The 18,876-nt window shown below is 42.3% G+C and overlaps 1 protein-coding gene across 2 annotated transcripts in view; it reads left to right on the forward strand.

Annotated features, from left to right (window-relative positions):
- ATR (ATR serine/threonine kinase) overlaps positions 1–18,876 on the forward strand; it is a 141,720-nt gene that overhangs the window by 17,321 nt on the left and 105,523 nt on the right. For both annotated transcript variants that reach the window (XM_044290356.1, XM_044290357.1), the window contains exons 6-19: positions 1,702–1,896; positions 6,509–6,711; positions 6,982–7,134; positions 7,411–7,609; positions 8,815–9,068; positions 9,420–9,610; positions 10,651–10,751; positions 10,883–11,054; positions 12,128–12,298; positions 12,451–12,645; positions 13,040–13,225; positions 13,311–13,403; positions 15,373–15,503; positions 15,592–15,735. In XM_044290356.1, the coding sequence (XP_044146291.1) occupies positions 1,702–1,896; positions 6,509–6,711; positions 6,982–7,134; positions 7,411–7,609; positions 8,815–9,068; positions 9,420–9,610; positions 10,651–10,751; positions 10,883–11,054; positions 12,128–12,298; positions 12,451–12,645; positions 13,040–13,225; positions 13,311–13,403; positions 15,373–15,503; positions 15,592–15,735 (2,388 nt within the window). The remainder of the gene's footprint in view (positions 1–1,701; positions 1,897–6,508; positions 6,712–6,981; positions 7,135–7,410; positions 7,610–8,814; positions 9,069–9,419; positions 9,611–10,650; positions 10,752–10,882; positions 11,055–12,127; positions 12,299–12,450; positions 12,646–13,039; positions 13,226–13,310; positions 13,404–15,372; positions 15,504–15,591; positions 15,736–18,876) is intronic.

Raw genomic sequence — 18,876 nt, forward strand, 5'->3', positions numbered from 1 at the left:
TAGGTCTGTGCGGCGCATTGCTAATGCTGTAAGCATTAGCAATCCGCCGCACAGACAGAAGAAGGAGCGACCGGCGGCCACAGCGCACGTGAGTATAATGCGCTGCTCTCTGCTCACTAACATACCATGGCAGCCAGGACTTCAGTAGCGTGACTCCTGGCTGCCATGGTAACCGATCGGAGCCCCAGCATTACACTGCTGGGGCTCCGATCGGAACTGACACTGCCACCAATGATGGGGGGGGGGGAGGAGGGGGACCCTGTGGGATATGGCCGGCACATTCATTGGTGGCGCAGTGGCCACAGTCCCTCCCCTCCTCCTCCTACTCTGTCCTCATTGGTCTTCAGTGGCAGCCGCGCACAGTGGGGAGGGAGAGACTCCCTCCTCCTCCCTCAGCTGTGCCGGCCGCTCAGTCCTGCCTCTCTGGCCTCCGGAGGACACGGAAGCGGTGAGTGAGACGGAAACTGCATCGATGAATTTTTTGACTCGATTTAATCGAGTTATTCGAATAATCGTTTCAGCCCTAATTGCAATACTTTTCTATCATTATCGAACTCAAAATTCTGGTATCTTGACATCTGATCCTGTCCATGCTTGATCTTTAGGGTAAAATATGGAGACCACTTCTCCAGAGATGCCCATTATTCTTTGTAATATCTGTTTCTGACAAATGGAAAAGATTCGCACCAGTCAGAAAATACATTTTTGCTCACTGACTGTTGCCATAAACCATTTTTAACTAGTTTTACATAAAAAAAAAACTAAAACAAAAAAAACTGTGCACTTTTCACACGTGTGTAATACCAGTCTGTTTTTGTGCCTTTTGTTATGAATGCAACAATCTCGCATATGAAAGTGGCTTTAGGGATTTATAATTTTTAATTAGGAATACAAATTGTATAGGAGTATGGAAAAATATATAAATGTACAATGCCCACTATTTGCATACAAAAATGCTGGCACATTCCTGGTGTTTTTTGCATTTCTTTCATGCATGCAACAGTGGATGTAGACGTGGTATGTATGAACTCCTCACATCTTAAGGCGGGTTTTCATCCCCTTCATTGTATGGGGATGAGGGATGGCTACAGCAATCGCTCTTCTCTCTACAGATTCATTGCTTGTGGGCCGCAGATCTTTTTACACAGCACAATTTGCTGACCAGAAATGATGACCCCATGAAAGATTGTTTTGCTCATTCATCGGGGGTCCTGCGGCACCTTTACATGGGCAGATTATGGGGAACGAGCGTGTGTACAAATGTTCGTCCCCGACAATCTGGCAGTGCAAATCCACCTTTTTAAATGTGTTTTTTTTTTTGCTGAGTAGTTTAATAAGAGCATTTCATTCATTAGTGTTATGTGTAATACTCTAATTAAATGGGTTATCAGGTAATATATAATGATAACTTGTGCTCAGGATAGGTCATCAGTATCTGATCGGCAGGGGTCCAATACCCGAGGCCCCCATGCCGATCAGCTGTTAGAAGAGGTCGGGCACTCGGTAAGCGCCATGGCCTCTTCCTAGGCCATGTGACGTTACTCAGTCACATGCCCTTGTTGCAGCTCAGCCCCATTGAAGTGAATATATAGGATATATGTGATAGAAAAAAATTTGATGGGTGTGCCCCTCCAAGAAGTTGTCTAAAAAGCCTTTGTTTCTGTCTGTAATTTCTTTTACTGTGACATTTTCCAAAAACAGGCCTGTGCCAGTGGACATGAAGTCCAAGCTTGCAATCTGGAGAGAAATAAACCAAAAGTTTTTGTCGCTGTTGCACACACTGGAAGGAGAAGACTTAGCTGAAGATGGAGTGATTTGTCCCCTGGAAGGTGTTACAGTTACAATGCATTTGGCTGCTGTTTGCACAGCTCACATTTCTACCAATGATTCTGTCACGTGAGTACAATGTATTTTGCAAAGAAAGGTAAAAATGCCTTCATTTTACTGTGATAGAAATATAGAAATAACTTGTGAGAACCAAACTATTGTAGACCATTGCACTCAATAAATCTCATCCAAAGTATGGAATGCTTTACTGTCCCCAACTTATACTAGCAAGGGTCCTTTTCAATATTTGTAGACTCGGTGATTACTCGTTTTACTGTCCCCCACTTTCAGGTGGGAATGGGATTGGCTGACAGCGTTAGAGTGGTAATGGAGTGTGCCCATTGTGAATCGCAGATGTAGACTCGTTTAGATTTTTTTTTTTTTTTTTTTTTTTCCTTTACTAGCCTGTCTATAGCCACTCGCAAAGTAGACTCCCAACAGGCTGAGCAGTAGATTTACAGATTTATATCTTCCAGTGCTGCAAGTAATATGCTAGAAATTCACAAAGTACTGAATATATCAAATTTGTCAGTGCAGCATTCTGTATACACTTTACACACAGATGTAGGGAGCTTTTTGGTTATACAGTTTCTTTTGACTGTTCCTTTGCCCATTGTCAAAAAATATATATTGAGAGGTATATGCTTGTCTTTGAGGGTAATTAAATATGCTTTCCTATATAGGTCAAGGGGTTATCCAACTTATGAAGAAAAATCTATAAAAAGTTTACAATACAGAAAAAAACAGTACTTGCCTCTTCTTTCCCCTGGTGACCCAGCCCTGGCGGTTCCAACAAGGTTACCATAGTAAAATAGTATATAAGGCCGAAAAAAAGACATCTGTCTATCCAGTTCGGCCTGTTATCCTGCAAGTTTAACCAGAGGAAGGCAAAAAAAAAAAAAAAAAAACTGAGGTAGAAGCCAATTTTCCCCACTTAAGGGGAAAAAAATTCTTTCCCGACTCCAATCAAGCAATCAGAATAACTCCGCGGATCAACGACCCCTCTCTAGTAGCTATAGCCTGTAATATTATTACACTCCAGAAATACATCCAGGCCCCTCTTGAATTCCTTTATTGTACTCACCATCACCACCTCCTCAGGCAGAGAGTTCCATAGTCTCACTGCTCTTACTGTAAAGAATCCTCTTCTATGTTTGTGTACAAACCTTCTTTCCTCCAGATGCAGAGGATGTCCCCTCGTCACAGTCACAGTCCTGGGGATAAATAGATGATGGGATAGATCTCTGTGCTGACCCCTGATATATTTATACCTGGTCATTAGATCTCCCCTCAGTCGTCTTTTATCTAAAGTAAATAACCCTAATGTTGATAATCTTTCAGGGTACTGTAGTTGCCCCATTCCAGTTATTACTTTAGTTGCCCTTCTCTGAACACACACACACACACGCACACACGTGGAGGTCTAGGGACTTGGATACTCACATGCCCAGAGGATTAAATGTGAGATCAGAAATTACTTTTTTATTAGATACTATCTGTTGCTTTTATAATGCATTGCAAATATCATGTTTTGCTTTTCTGGATATTTTAATGTCTCTTTTTCCATGTAATTAAAGTTAAATTAGATTCTTTGAATATTCTGATGAATTTAGATTGGGTGGGGGAGTGACTTTTTCCAATCCATTGAATTCGCTGTGCCTTTTCTTTTAAATGTGTTTTCTGCACATTGTATGAAATGTCGTGATGAAGGACAACATGTACACATAGCTTTTTACGCACTTTATGGATTTTAAGTGATCAATAAAGAATTATTGTTTTATTGGACGCTGTGCTGGATTCCATGTTTGGTTAAGGGCTCGTTCGCACAAACATTTTTGCATTCCGTATAGGGGCTATTTTTTGCATTCCGTATACAGAAGCATTCAGTATACGTATGCATTCCGTTTCCGTTCCATTGAAAGATAGAACATGTCCTATTATTGACCGCAAATCATGTTCCGTGGCTCCATTCAAGTGAATGGGTCCACAAAAAAAAAAAACAGAACACATACGGAATGTACTCTGTATGTCTTCCTTAGGCTACTTTCACACCTGCGTTTAGGTGCGGATCCGTCTGGTATCTGCACAGACGGATCCGCACCTATAATGCAAACGCTTAGATCCGTTCAGAACGGATCCGTTTGCATTACCATGAACAAAAAAATAAATAAATTTTTTTACATTTTTTTTGGTACATGATAATGCAAACGAATCCGTTTTGACTTACATTGAAAGTCAATGGGGGACGGATCAGTTTGAAAATTGAGCCATATTGTGTCAACTTCAAACGGATCCGTCCCCATTTCTGGACAGATCAGTTTGCCTCCGCACGGCCAGCGTTCGGGTGTCTGCCTGCGGAGCGGAGGACAAACGGTGCCAGACTGATGCATTCTGAGCGGATCCGCATCCACTCAGAATGCATTAGTGCAGTACAGATCCGTTTGGGGCCGCTTGTGAGAGCCTTCAAACGGAACTCGCAAACGAAGCCCCGAACGCTAGTGTGAAAGTAGCCTTATCTGTTCCATTTTTGTGGCACCATCTATTGAAAATCTTATGCTCAGCCCAATTTTTCCTATGTAAGTACTGTATATGCCATACAGAATAATGGAAAAATGGAATGGAACCGGAAACACTACTGAAAAAAGAAAAACGGATCTGGGATAAATGGGCCGCAAAACACTGAAAAAGACATACGGTCGTGTGAACGAGCCCTAATGCAGTATATCTCCTGTTGGTGTATAGTCGTGGCCAAAAGTTTTGAGTGACGCTGGGTTCAGACCTGAGCGTTCTGAAACGAGCGCTCTGTATGCGCGATTGTACGGGCGTTTACAATCGCGCATACAGAGACAGGGGTGCACACATTGTCGAGCGTTCCCGAATATCTATGTGCGGGAACGCGCGACAAACGCCCAAAAAAAAGCTCAAGCACTTGTTTGAGCGTCGGGCGTTTTACAGCGCGATCGTACGCGCTGTAAAACGCCCAGGTGAGAACCATTCCCATAGGGAATCATTGGTTCTTGCCTGTTGTGCGTTTTACAGCGCGTAGGAACGCGCTGTAAAACGCTCAGGTGTGAACCCAGCGTGACACAAATATTAGTTTTCACAAAGTTTGCTGCTAAACTGCTTTTAGATCTTTGTTTCAGTTGTTTCTGTGATGTAGTGAAATATAATTACACGCAATTCATACGTTTCAAAGAGTATTTGCAGTGTTGGCCCTTCTTTTTCAGGACCTCTGCAATTCGACTGGGCATGCTCTCAATCAACTTCTGTGCCAATTCCTGACTGATAGCAACCCATTCTTTCATAATCACTTCTTGGAGTTTGTCAGAATTAGTGGGTTTTTGTTTGTCCACCCGCCTCTTGAGGATTGACCACAAGTTCTCAATGGGATTAAGATCTGGGGAGTTTCCAGGCCATGGACCCAAAATGTCAACGTTTTGGTCCCCGAGCCACTTCGGCTTCACTTTTGCCTTATGGCATGGTGCTCCATCGTGCTGGAAAATGCATTGTTCTTCACCAAACTATTGTTGGATTGTTGGAAGAAGTTGCTGTTGGAGGGTGTTTTGGTACCATTCTTTATTAATGGCTGTGTTTTGGGGCAAAATTGTGACTGAGCCCACTCTCTTGGATGAGAAACAACCCCACACATGAATGGTCTCGGGATGCTTTACTGTTGGCATGACACAGGACTGATGGTAGCGCTCACCTTTTCTTCTCCGGACAAGCCTTTTTCCTGATGCCCCAAACAATCGGAAAGAGGCTTCATCGGAGAATATGACTTTGCCCCAGTCCTCAGCAGTCCATTCACCATATTTTCTGCAGAAGATCAATCTGTCCCTGATGTTTTTTTTGGTGAGAAGTGGCTTCTTTGCTGCCCTTCTTGACACCAGGCCATCTTCCAAAAGTCTTCGCCTCACTGTGCGTGCAGATGCACTCACACCTGCCTGCTGCCATTCCTGAGCAAGCTCTGCACTGGTGGCACTCCGATCCCGCAGCTGAATCCTCTTTGGGAGACTATCCTGGCGCTTGCTGGACTTTCTTGGACGCCCTGAAGCCTTCATAACAAGAATTGAACCTCTTTACTTGAAGTTCTTGATGATCCTATAAATTGTTGATTGAGGTGCAATCTTAGTAGCCACAATATCCTTGCCTGTGAAGCCATTTTTATGCAACGCAATGATGGCTGCACTCGTTTCTTTGCAGGTCACCATGGTTAACAATGGAAGAACAATGATTTCAAGCATCACCCTCCTTTTAACAGGTCAAGTCTGCCATTTTTACCCAATCAGCCTGACATAATGATCTCCAGCCTTGTGCTCGTCAACATTCTCACCTGAGTTAACAAGACGATTACTAAAATGCTCTTAGCAGGTCCTTTAATGACAGCAATGAAATGCAGTGGAAAGGTTTTTTTGGGATTAAGTTAATTTTCATGGCAAAGAAGGACTATGCAATTCATCTAATCACTCTTCATAGCATTCTGGAGTATATGCAAATTGCTATTATAAAAACTTAAGCGGCAACTTTTCCAATTTCCAATATTTATGTAATTCTCAAAACTTTTGGCCACGACTGTACACCTCATGAAGTGCTTTTGGCATATGCGACAAATACATATCTTGTGATGTGAACAGAACCTTAGGTTTTATATTAACAGTGTTCTTTCTTATTGTCTTTACAGTTTGTTTCAAAAGACATTAGACTTGCCTGGGATGTCTAGTATCCAACCTAGAGATGGAAAACCCCGGCTTTCCTGGATTGGCCTGGAAGAGATTGTAAGAGTACTTGCTGTTTGCAGGAAGCTTCTTAATGCAGGATTCCACTGCACAGATGTCATGGTGAAGAAGATAGTCAAGATATTTGATGCTTTGATTTACATGCATGGTGAGGCAACATAATATCATATCCTATGTAGTAGTCATTGGAATCGCCATTTACATGCTTGTACTTGGTGACTAGAAGACATTGCCATAACTTCCCATGGGGGTAGACCTAACAATGCAAAGTAACACAGAACTTTTGCTGTTACTATTGCTGCTCACAGCTTTAGATGAGGGACATGTCTATAAGGATGTACTGTATGGTATAAGTTATCCTTAATGTTTCTATGTATGCAATATTAAACCACATATTCTAATCTATTTTGCTTTTCAGTAAAATTCCGATTACCTGATCAAATACTGGTGGATTTGTGTGGACTGCTATCATTGCCATGGATTCACAGTCATTCAAGCCATGCCTCCTTTAAGGTGGCCATGTTTGACGCTTCCCTTTTAGCACTAAGTCATAGGATCCATGAGGAAGTCTGTAAGTAACATGTTCCTTCTTACTATTCTTGTATTGAATATTGCAAAGAATGAATATTAATAATATGAACGGGTGAAAGTTGAAAAGGTGTCCTCTGAAACCACATGGTTATATTTCCATGGTCTTTTGCTTCTGCAGCCTGCTACCACATTTCAGTCCTGAGCAGTGTTGTAGAGCACTGTTTCCAGTACAGGTCCTGGATGGGTCATGTCAGTTGCTGTATTGAATGTTTGACAGATCACTCTGCTTACATGGCTTCTCTTCTGTTTTATGCAGCACCGGTAATTCAGTCCCAGTGTCTCTTTCTTCTATCACTTTTTCCTAAACAAATAATGCCTGACTGGAGGTTGGCGGTTTACCAGTGGTCATTAGGAAGCCAACATGAAATTGTGCGTGCCTTCTGCATTAAAGGATTTCCCATTCTGAAACAGCACATTAGCCAAGAGGCGTATAGTCCGGTTCCCAAAGTTTTGCTGTAAGTACAGTAGTAACAGATGTACACCAGTACTCCAACCATCTCCTTTCTTCGAATTATCTTAATAAATGTAGGCGTTTGATTTAAGTTTGAGACCTTCATTACACAGACATTTCACTGATTTCAGTGGGCTTACGGCAATGTTCCCCTGCAGATTACAGCAGATTGTCCAAAGATGGAAAACCTTTAAAACAGCTAGACTCAAATATACTATTTTAAATCACGATAGTTTATGCATATGATCAAGTTTGCTATGGTGCTCAATATTGTAAGATTTCACATTAAATTATGGGAACAGTCATATTGCATTGGATAGAGTGGGAATAAACAGGATTAGGCCTCTTTCACACTTGCGTTGTCCGGATCCGGCGTGTACTCCACTTGCCGGAGGTTCACGCCGGATCCGGAAAAACGCAAGTGTACTGAAAGCATTTGAAGACGGATCCGTCTTCAAAATGCTTTCAGTGTTACTATGGCAGCCAGGACGCTATTAAAGTCCTGGTTGCCATAGTAGGAGCGAGGAGCGGCATACTTACAGTCCGCGCGGCTCCCGGGGCGCTCCAGAATGACGTCAGAGCGCCCCATGCGCATGGATGACGTGCCATGCGATCACGTCATCCATGCGCCTGGGGCGCCCTGACGTCACTCTGGAGCGCCCCGGGAGCCGCACGGACGGTAAGTATGCTGCTCCCCGCTACACTTTACCATGGCTGCCAGGACTTTAGCGTCCCGGCAGCCATGGTAACCATTGAGAAAAAGCTAAACGTTGTATCCGGCAATGCGCCGAAACGACGTTTAGCTTAAGGCCGGATCCGGATCAATGCCTTTCAATGGGCATTAGTTCCGGATCCGGCCTTGCGGCAAGTGTTCAGGATTTTTGGCCGGAGCAAAAAGCGCAGCATGCTGCGGTATTTTCTCCGGCCAAAAAACATTCAGTTCCAGAACTGAAGACATCCTGATGCATCCTGAACGGATTTCACTCCATTCAGAATGCATTAGGATAATCCTGATCAGCCCCGACGACGGAACTCTATGCCGGAAGACAAGAACGCAAGTGTGAAAGAGCCCTTAGCTACACTGTGCACTTTATACGGTATAATACATGATCTTGATACCTAAAAACACTTGCTGTTGAGAATTGGAAAGCATGAGCCGTTATAACATGGCATCTGGTTTATTGCTCCATTTTATTGCTTGTTTTGTAGGGAACACTTAAATGACAACTCTAAGCTTGTAAGGAAGGAGCTAGCCCAAGCTATGACCAAGTTAGCTTGTGGTATTACTATAGGATTTGTGCTGCAGGATTCAGGTGAAGGGCCTGCTACAGACTGTGATCTGCTCTGCTGCAGCTTGAGACTAAACCTAATTCCTGCCTCTGGCTCTTCTTCCATCAATGCTTCTTTTTTTATGCCTTTTCTTTTTCTGTTGGACAGAAGCATGCCAAGCTGTGTGAAAATGGGTAAGTTCTATATCTATGATGTCCCTGCCTGCGTGATATATTGGTTCAAAAACTCAACGGTCATTAGACCAAAAAATCCCTTTAGGGGGTCTCTACTAAATAAATGTAAAGTAAAATTATTTCTTTATTTCATTATTTAAAACACTGTGTGTTTTAAATAATGAAATAATTGTACTTTACATTTATTTAGTAGAGACCCCTAAAGGGATTTTTTTTGGTCTAATGACCGTTGAGTTTTTGCATTTACATCCCAGGGGTCTCTATCAGGGCTTTTTGAATAGTTTGATTAATATATTAGTTCAAGTGTAAATGCATCTTTGATCTGTTCTAACAAAAGAATTGTTATTTTAGCTTTCATAGAAAATATACCTGACTTGTTCTCACACCTAAATATCCAAAGAGATGAAAAGGATTTGAGAGCTATGGTTGAAGCATTATTGAACCTGATGGAAGATCCAGATAAGGATGTCAGAATAGCATTCAGCGGAAACATCAGATATATCTTGGAGTCAATAAACTGTGAAGAAGGAAGTTTAAATGAGGTATGGAAGTTTAACTTTTGCCTTACAAAAAAGTGTACAGTAATTCCAAAGAGCTATAATGATGTAACTAGGGAAGGTGCAATGATGTCCATAGATGTTCAATAATGGCACTCATTGTTATGTGATGTTTTGATTTTTAGTATTAATCTGTTTTCCCTTAGTCCCAGAGTGCTTTTTAGAATTGTAATGACAGCATAGTACACTGCACTACAAAAGTCAAAGTCCCCTACTGGGACTAATAAGTGGTTTAAATATTAAAGTTTTATAAAAAATAAAAATCTACAATTATCAATACATTCATCATCACATAATGTATTCCACACGGTGAATGCCGTAAAATGAAGTCAGAATTACAGATTTTTGCATTTCTGCCACCAAAAAAACAAACAGAATTAAAAGCAATCAAAAAGTCTTGGCACCCAAAATATTACTTTTTTTATTTTATTTTTTATTTTAAGGGTTTTATTGTGTAAAAGTGGTAGAACTTTTAAAAAAATACTATAAACCTATATGTATTTGGTGTCCTCGTAAAAGTACTGAGGAGGTATGTCCCCAAGTGTCACATGACCCAGCAGTGATTTGGTGCTTGCGGATATGTCACCAGTGTGTCCATACCACAACTGGAAGCTGGTTTGTCAACAGCTGGAGAGAGTTTTTTCATTGGGTACCACATGCTATAGGGGCTTATTAAATAAAAGGACATATGCTAGGAAAACCACTTTGATAAATATTGATGTGGGATGGTCCAGCCAGTCACTGCTCGCAGCAATGACCACCTCAGCCAGTGATTGGTTGAACAGGCATATTCTGCGTGTTGAGCCAATACCAGAAAGTGGAGACCAGTGGTGACCACCGGCCAACCCCTTTTATTTAGTGTTTAATTTGATTAATTAAAAATTCCAACTAGTCCACGGGGACAGAAATCCCCCATTATTATGCTGCTTGACGGACATAGGGGAATCTTTCTATTAAGTGTGTTACTGTTAGAATTATTATTTTCCAACATAACCATTTTTTATTTTTCTGCTCTTACAATGCAGCTGTTAGTTGGTAGAATAAAGAAGGCATACACTAATGCTAAGCTGGCAAGAGATAATGAAATGAAAGACACACTTATACTTACAACTGGTGACATTGGACGGTAAGTACCATAAATTGTGACCTTTGCATTAATTTGTGTCTAATACATGGTTATCAATCACCTAAGTTATATGTACTAAAAACTCTTGCATTGTTGTTTAGCACTTACTGTATCTGTCTTATAACTTTCAGAGCTGCTAAAGGAGACCTAGTGCCATTTGCTCTTTTGCACCTCTTGCATTGTCTGTTGTCCAAATCTACATCAGTAGCTGGAGCTTCCTACACTGAAATCCGATCGCTAGCAGCAGCAAAATCTATGCGTGTGCAGGAGTTTTTTAGCCAGTATAAGAAACCTATATGCAAGGTGAGAGTTTGTCCTTAAACAGCATTTATCTACACAGGTTGTTTTTTTTAATTAGTAAATTAACAGTAAGGGGCCTTTTGCATGGGCTGAGGATTGGGCTGATTCTATGGAATGAACATTCCCACTAACACTTTCCCGATAATCGTGTCTTGTAAACTTGCTGCCAATTACCCAAAAGATTGGCAAAATTCTAGTTCGTTGGGGGACTCTATTGTTTATGCGGCACATAAAATCATTGTTGGCAGTATATCTCCCAGGGCTGCCAACAAAGAGTTAATCTGTATGGTGATCATTCATCCACAGAGGTGATGAGTGCTGCATGTGAATGCCGTGCACATATGTAGCCACTGATCGGGAATGAATGGTTCGTTCCTAATAGTTGTCTTGTCTATCACCCCATGTAAATGGGCCCTAACACTTATTTGCCAGATGGGATCAGTGTTTTGGCTCAGTGGGACTCCTAATGGTCCAAGACACATTAATTGTCAGAGCGGGCAGCTACAGAGAGTAGTAGTTGTATGAAGCAGTGGCCCAAGCAAGGCATACATCTATTTCAGCTGAGTGAGAAAATCCCTTTAAGGCAGGACATGGAACCTCTCCTGACAAGTATGTTTTAGCAACTAGTTGCATTGCCCATGTAATAACTCTGAAGTATCTATTCTTATGATACGTCATTCCTTTATATTTCCTGCTAGAAGTTATACATGAATTACTAGCAGTTTGCATTGAAGTTCTAGATGGGTGTTACCAGTTGGGGATGTGTCCCTGCCCAGTCTGACACTGTCCAGTTGGTGCTGCCAACTGGAAGCACCCATCTTGAACCTTCATTACAAACTGTTAGCAACTTATCATTTCTAGCAGGAATAATAAAGGAACGGCACATCATAAAGTCATAAGAATAGATGCTCCGTAGTTGTTGTTACAAGGGGGTGCAAGTAGTTGCTAAAACAAATATGTCAGGAGAGGAGACGGGTCCTTTTTAAATAAAATATTATTAGAACAAGTCAAAAGAAAACTATAAAAAAAATATATAGTAATGACCTACATTTAGTAAACTCTAACTCTTCGTCAAGTTTCTTGTAGAGTCACTGCACACAAGCCAGCAGCTTCTACTCTCCGGCACACCAGAGCGCAGCAGCGGCATGCAGAAGCAGGGGGCAGAACATCACAGGGAAGCAGCCTTGGAAATCTTGTCTGAAATTGCCAGTGTATTTGATTTTCCGGATCTGAGCCGCTTTTTAACAGTGAGCAATTTTTTCTTCTGACACTTTATCGTTATTCCTGTGCTTTTTTTTGTCATTCACATGCTTTTAATAAATATACAATTTATCCTAATAGCACAGGATATATTCAGTATGTGTGAATGTAATCAGTATTTTTTCCATTCTTTAAACAGAAGACATTGCAGCTTTTGCTTCCATATCTTGCGGCCAAAGCGAGCCCTGTGGCCTCTGCTTTGATCAGAACAATTGCCAAGCAGCTGAATGCTAATCGCAGGGAGATCTTGATCAATAACTTCAAGTACATTTTCTCTCACCTTGTCTGTTCCTGCACCAAGGACGAACTTGAAAAGTCACTTCACTATCTGAAGGTACATAGTGTAATTTTAGGTGAATTTTATACACTACTTGAGCCAAGACATTTTTGGCATACCAAAATGGAGAATTGGATCTCCGGTCTCGATCGCAGCTCTGAAGTGGGGGCAGATGACTAATGTTTCTACCGTGAATTTGTTGCTCTCTCCATAGGTATCAAAGGGGAGTGGTGTAATTTGGGCAAGTAGGACACTACATGTGTATTCTCAACCTGACAGAGTTTAGTTTGTCATCTTGCAAACTTCACTGCACGTGGATTTTGCCCATTTCCTTTTGCTCTGATTTAATCGATTCAGCGCACTCTTCCGAGCATCAAATCTAAAAACAACAACTGAAATGTAGCAATGTTCATGTTTCCTTTTACAGTTTTGTTAATTCTTGCCCACACAGAATGAGACAGAAATCGAGCTTGGCAGTTTGCTTAGACAGGATTACCAGGGCCTGCACAATGAGTTGCTGCTGCGGCTTGGGGAGCATTACCAGCAGGTGTTCAATGGCCTGTCCATTTTGGCTTCCTTTGCATCCAGTGATGATCCTTACCAGGGGCCCAGAAACATTACTAAACCTGAGACTATGGTGAGCTAATACTAGAGTCCAGCAATACAACATCCTGAAAAATGAGAAGTACCTATCAGACACTAAAAGCTGCATTATTTCCCAGGCTGATTATCTACAACCCAAGCTACTAGGAATTCTGGCTTTCTTTAATATGCTTTTATTAAGTTCCAGTATTGGCATTGAAGACAAAAAGATGGTAAGCCATTTTCTTGTATATGTGTTTCCTCGCTAAAAAATACAATTGCTACTTATCTACAGGATAAACTGGTAAATGTTACATCATCAGGGAGACCATCTCTGGGACCTCCACGAATTGTGAGTATGGTGGTACATAGTCTGCAGCCACTACCCTGGTCCGGAGGAGTCCTTAAAGAGGACCTTTCACTAGAATAAAACATCTAAACTAACTATACAGACATGGAGAGCGGCGCCCAGAGATCTCCCTGCACTTACTGTTATACCTGAGCGCCGCTCCGTTCTCCCGGTATAGGCGCCGGTATCTTCATATGTTAGGCTCCACCCAGTGGAACCTGCCGGCGTCTCTCTCAGCTCATAGCCTGAGAGAAAAAAAAGCCTCTCGGGCTGTGAGCTGAGTACTACGATTGGCCAGCGCTACAGCCTGGGAGAATGAGACGCCGACAGGTTCCACTGGGTGGAGCCTAACTATGAAGATACCGGAGGCTATACCGGGAGAACGGAGCAGCGCCCAGGGATAACAGTAAGTGCAGGGAGATCCCTGGGACCCGCTCTCCATGTCTGTATAGTTTAGATTTTTTATTCTAGCGAAAGGTCCTCTTTTAAAGCAGTCTAGCATGTGTGTGATGCTTTCATATAATATATTGTATTTTTCGGGTACTTTTGAAGTGGATGGAAAATGTCAGTGCATCTTATGGGGCGAATACTAATGAGTTGATTTAAAAAAAAATATCTTACCTGAGGTCTGATTAACATTGGGGGTCTGGTCTGAGGTCTTTTTTTCTTTTCAGGGGGGGGGGGGGGGGTTGAGCTGCAGTCTGATTAACATTGGAGGTCTGATCTGAGATCTATTTGGGGGTCTGAGCTTGTGGTCTAATTAACATTGGGGCCTGATCTGGGGTCTGAACTGAGGTCTCATATGATCTTATGAGTTGCGGGACAATAGCCCCGCGGGTGGCCCGAAGTCCACAGCGTCATTGTTATCTATGATGCTGTGTGCTACCGTGTGCACGATCAATGCCGCTCACGGACCATATATCTCGGAGGGTATACGGTCGTGGGCAAGAGGCCTAACATTGAGAGTCTGAGCTGGTGATTGATTCACATTAGGGGTCTGATCTAAAGTTTGATGAGAATTTTTTTTTTTCTTATTTTCCTCCTCTAAATTCTAGGTGTATCTTATGGGCACTTGCATCTTATCCGGCGAGAAATATAGTATATAGTTTCAGAAACAATTAAGTGCTCTTCACTAAGACAGTACAGCATATATATTCTTCCAGATGATCTTTAAAAATTATGTGCAAATGGTTTAAATGTAGTACTGTGTATCACTAATCTACTGTCTGTTAGCAGTCATATGGCCTGTCATGTACTCTGAACATTTGTAGTATTAGACCTTATATATGTTATGTCTTGTGTTTCCAATGCTCCCTGCTTTCACCCCTTCTTCCCTGTATCTGTGGGATCATGTATCACCTGCTGTGCCGCAGATAATACAGAGTCAATGTGCAAAATAATAGCAGGGCAGTAATTACAGCACTACCTTGTAATAGAGGGACAAACATTTAGCTGGAAACAGAAGCAGAGGAGGGGAATTATAAAAACTGTAATCCTTCACATTGGTAAGTCCTGCAGGAGCAAAATAAAGGTGCCTCACAGTGTTGGGCATTATATTGGAAATAAGGAAAAACTACTTCTAGCGAAGATACAGAGACAGACCTGTTCTTTTATAAGCTCAGAGAACCCCTTTAAGAGTACACCTCAATATCTTGACTTCAGGGACCTAATTGAGAGTGGATTTCAAAGGTTCAGCACCCTGCACTAAAGCATGTCAATCCTATTCTAAATTCTTGAAAAAATTTGCAATTTCTGCGCACGTTTCAAATATGAGGCAAATCAACCAGCCTTAGTATACGGGTGCATGGAATTATTCAGATTGTGAGCAGACGTTTTTTTTTTGTTATTCTCAGGCCTTGAACAGCTTGGTTTCTCTGATGAAACTCATGGGACCAAAGCACATCAGTTCAGTAAGAGTAAAGATAATGACAACCCTGAGGACTGGGCTCCGATATAAGGACGATTTTCCTGAGCTGTGTTGCAGGTAGTATGTCATGTTTCTTCTGTGTCTCCTTCACTAAAGCTTATGAACATAACCAGCTGTATTATATGTTCTTTATGGTCCGTTTTAGATCATGGGACTTGTTTGTGCGATGTCTGGATCAGGCATACTTGGGCTCTCTTCTCAGCCATGTAATAGTTGCCTTATTGCCCCTCTTACATATTCAACCTAAAGAAACTGTGGCCATTTTCCATTATCTTATTGTGGAGAACAGGTAAGTTGAGGCTACATTAGCTATTGCAGTGCTTTCATGTAGGCACAGTATATCCATGTAAGCAGAGTCCATACTTTAAAGCATAATGCATCATTCTTAGGTTTTTTTTCAATTTGGTGTTCATGGTGCTTTCTCCTTTTATACATAGCTGTGTTCCTACTTCTTCTGGTTTCCCTCAGCTCTGCTTATGCTGTAGGACGTGGAACCTTATTGCTGTGTTGTAACTTTGTGTAGCTTTTGATGTAAATGGCGAAGAAAACATCATGCAACGTAAAACAAGTTAAAAGTTTATAACCTTAAAGGGGTTATCCAATTTCTGAAACAGCCCACGCATGTGCCGGGCGCCTCACAGGTAATATACTTACCCCGCTCCCTGCACCTCTCCGGGGAGGGGGGGGGGAGCTTCGCTAGCATCGCGGGTGACGCTTGGGAGGCTCGTCCCCTCCTGCTATTGGCTGCTCCCCCCTGACCACAAATGTTTTCATCAGTGTACAGGGAGAAGCAGGGACCAGGAGTGGCACTGGGAGCGGGTAAGTATATTACCTGTGAGGGGCCCGGCACTTTGGGGGGCTGTTTCAGAAATTGGATATCCCCTTTAAAAGGGGCTGTCCAGTTTTCCCATACTGATGACCGTTCCTCAGGAGGAGTGTAACTAAAACTACTCCATCCCATTCAAGTGTATCGGACGGTGCTGTAATTACACTGATCCGCCACTGCAGTGTCGACGGCGAGAAGGTAAAAGACAATTCTGTGCTCGTACAAGCACTGCGTTATTTTCAAACAGCTGATTGGTGAGGGTGTCGGGAGTCGGAGCCCTGCCGATCTGATAGGTCATCAGTATCAGAAACCGAACAACTTTTTTAATTTAATTTTTTTTTATTTACATACTAATTTATGTTTTTTGCATAAATGTGGACATAGGCAGATAGAACTTTGAGTATACTTTCTAATTGGTGGTACCTAGGCTGATACAGTAGAGGCTTGCATTATGTGCTATGCTGTTATTGCAGAATCTTACAGCATGACTATTCTGGACACAGTAACCAAAGGGGAAGATCACATCCCCGATGATACTGTTCGTACTATGGTTCTGTTTAGAGTTCTTTTCTTGACCTTTGCATCTTGATGGACCGAGGCAGTGGGGGAAAATAAACCCCAAAAACCCTCTAGTGCTCAACAGATCATGACTGATCCACCAAACAGCAAAAAACTAAGGCAAAGGGGTTATCCAGGAAAATATATTTATGACTTATCTTCTAGATAAATCATTAGTATCAGATCTGTAGGGGTGCGACACCCAGGACCCCTGCCAATCAGCTGTTAGAAGAGGCCTTAAGTGTTGCAGCTTCTTTCTAGACCAGTGACATCACCGTACATCGGTCACATGGCCTAGTTACAGCTCAACCCCATTCAAGTCAATGGGGCTGAGGTGCAATACCATGCATTGCCACTATAGGATGTACAGCGCTGTCCTTGGAAGGCTGCTAGGTGCTTGCATTGTTCACCAAAGCTCCGGTGAGTGCAGCAGCTCCCTGAAACAGCTGATCGCAGGGGTGCCGGGACCCCCGCTGATGTGATAATGATGACCTATCCTGGGGATAAGTCATGATTATCTTTTCTAGGATAACCCCTTTAATACCTCTAAACATAGTAAAATACATTAGCAGGTGCACTTCTGCTCTTGACTACTATGCAAAAGCAAGCAAACCCAAATATGCAACAGCACCCTGCAGGGATTAACATGTATGTGAAGTCAGGATCGATATGGACTAGCTAATACAAACAGCCACGGACAGGCAGAGGAGTTGTCCATGAAAGAGATCATAACAGACCAGTCAAATAGAATATAAGGGATCTGTCATATTTGTCAAGGATCCTGGATACCAAAAGCCTTGACACCAGTGTGAATATGGGCTGTGAGGAAGCTGTGTGGTGTTTTTTTTCATCACATTTTACAAGATGTACAGAACACATTATACAGGGCCTTCTAAAAAAAAATTAGCATATTGTGATGAAGTTCATTATTTTCTGTAATGTACTGATAAACATTAGACTTTCATATATTTTAGATTCATTACACACAACTGAAGTAGTTCAAGCTTTTTATTGTTTTAATATTGATGATTTTGGCATACAGCTCATGAAAACCCAAAATTCCTATCTAAAAAAATTAGCATATCATGAAAAGGTTCTCTAAACGAGCTATTAACCTAATCATCTGAATCAACTAATTAACTCTAAACACCTGCAAAAGATTCCTGAGGCTTTTAAAAACTCCCAGCCTGGTTCATTACTCAAAACCGCAATCATGGGTAAGACTGCCGACCTGACTGCTGTCCAGAAGGCCATCATTGACACCCCCAAGCAAGAGGGTAAGACACAGAAAGAAATTTCTGAACGAATAGGCTGTTCCCAGAGTGCTGTATCAAGGCACCTCAGTGGGAAGTCTGTGGGAAGGAAAAAGTGTGGCAGAAAACGCTGCACAACGAGAAGAGGTGACCGGACCCTGAGGAAGATTGTGGAGAAGGACCGATTCCAGCGGAAGCAGTGGACTGAGTCTGGAGTAGAAACATCAAGAGCCACCGTGTACAGGCGTGTGCAGGAAATGGGCTACAGCCACTTTTGAACCAGAAACAGCGGCAGAAGCGCCTGACCTGGGCTACAGAGAAGCAGCACTGGACTGTTGCTCATTGGTCCAAAGTACTTTTTTCGGATGAAAGCAAATTTTGCATGTCATTCGGAAATCAAGGTGCCAGAGTCTGGAGGAAGACTGGGGAGAGGGAAATGCCAAAATGCCTGAAGTCCAGTGTCAAGTACCCAGAGTCAGTGATGGTCTGGGGTGCCAGGTCCACTGTGTTTTATCAAGGGCAGGGTCAATGCAGCTAGCTATCAGGAGATTTTGGAGCACTTCATGCTTCCATCTGCTGAAAAGCTTTATGGAGATGAAGATTTCATTTCTCGTGCTTTTTTCCATTGGGGGACACAGACCATGGGTATAGCTTAGAGGTATTAGTAGGAGGGACACTATGCAAATGAAAGAGCTCCTCCTCCTCGGGCTATACCCCCAGACTCCACCAGGAGGAACTCAGTCTTTGCTTAGTGTCTGGTGAAGGAGGTTGACACTCTCTGATTCTACTCCTT

Source organism: Bufo gargarizans, chromosome 4, assembly GCF_014858855.1.
Source record: "Bufo gargarizans isolate SCDJY-AF-19 chromosome 4, ASM1485885v1, whole genome shotgun sequence".
Taxonomy (NCBI): Eukaryota; Metazoa; Chordata; class Amphibia; order Anura; family Bufonidae; genus Bufo; species Bufo gargarizans.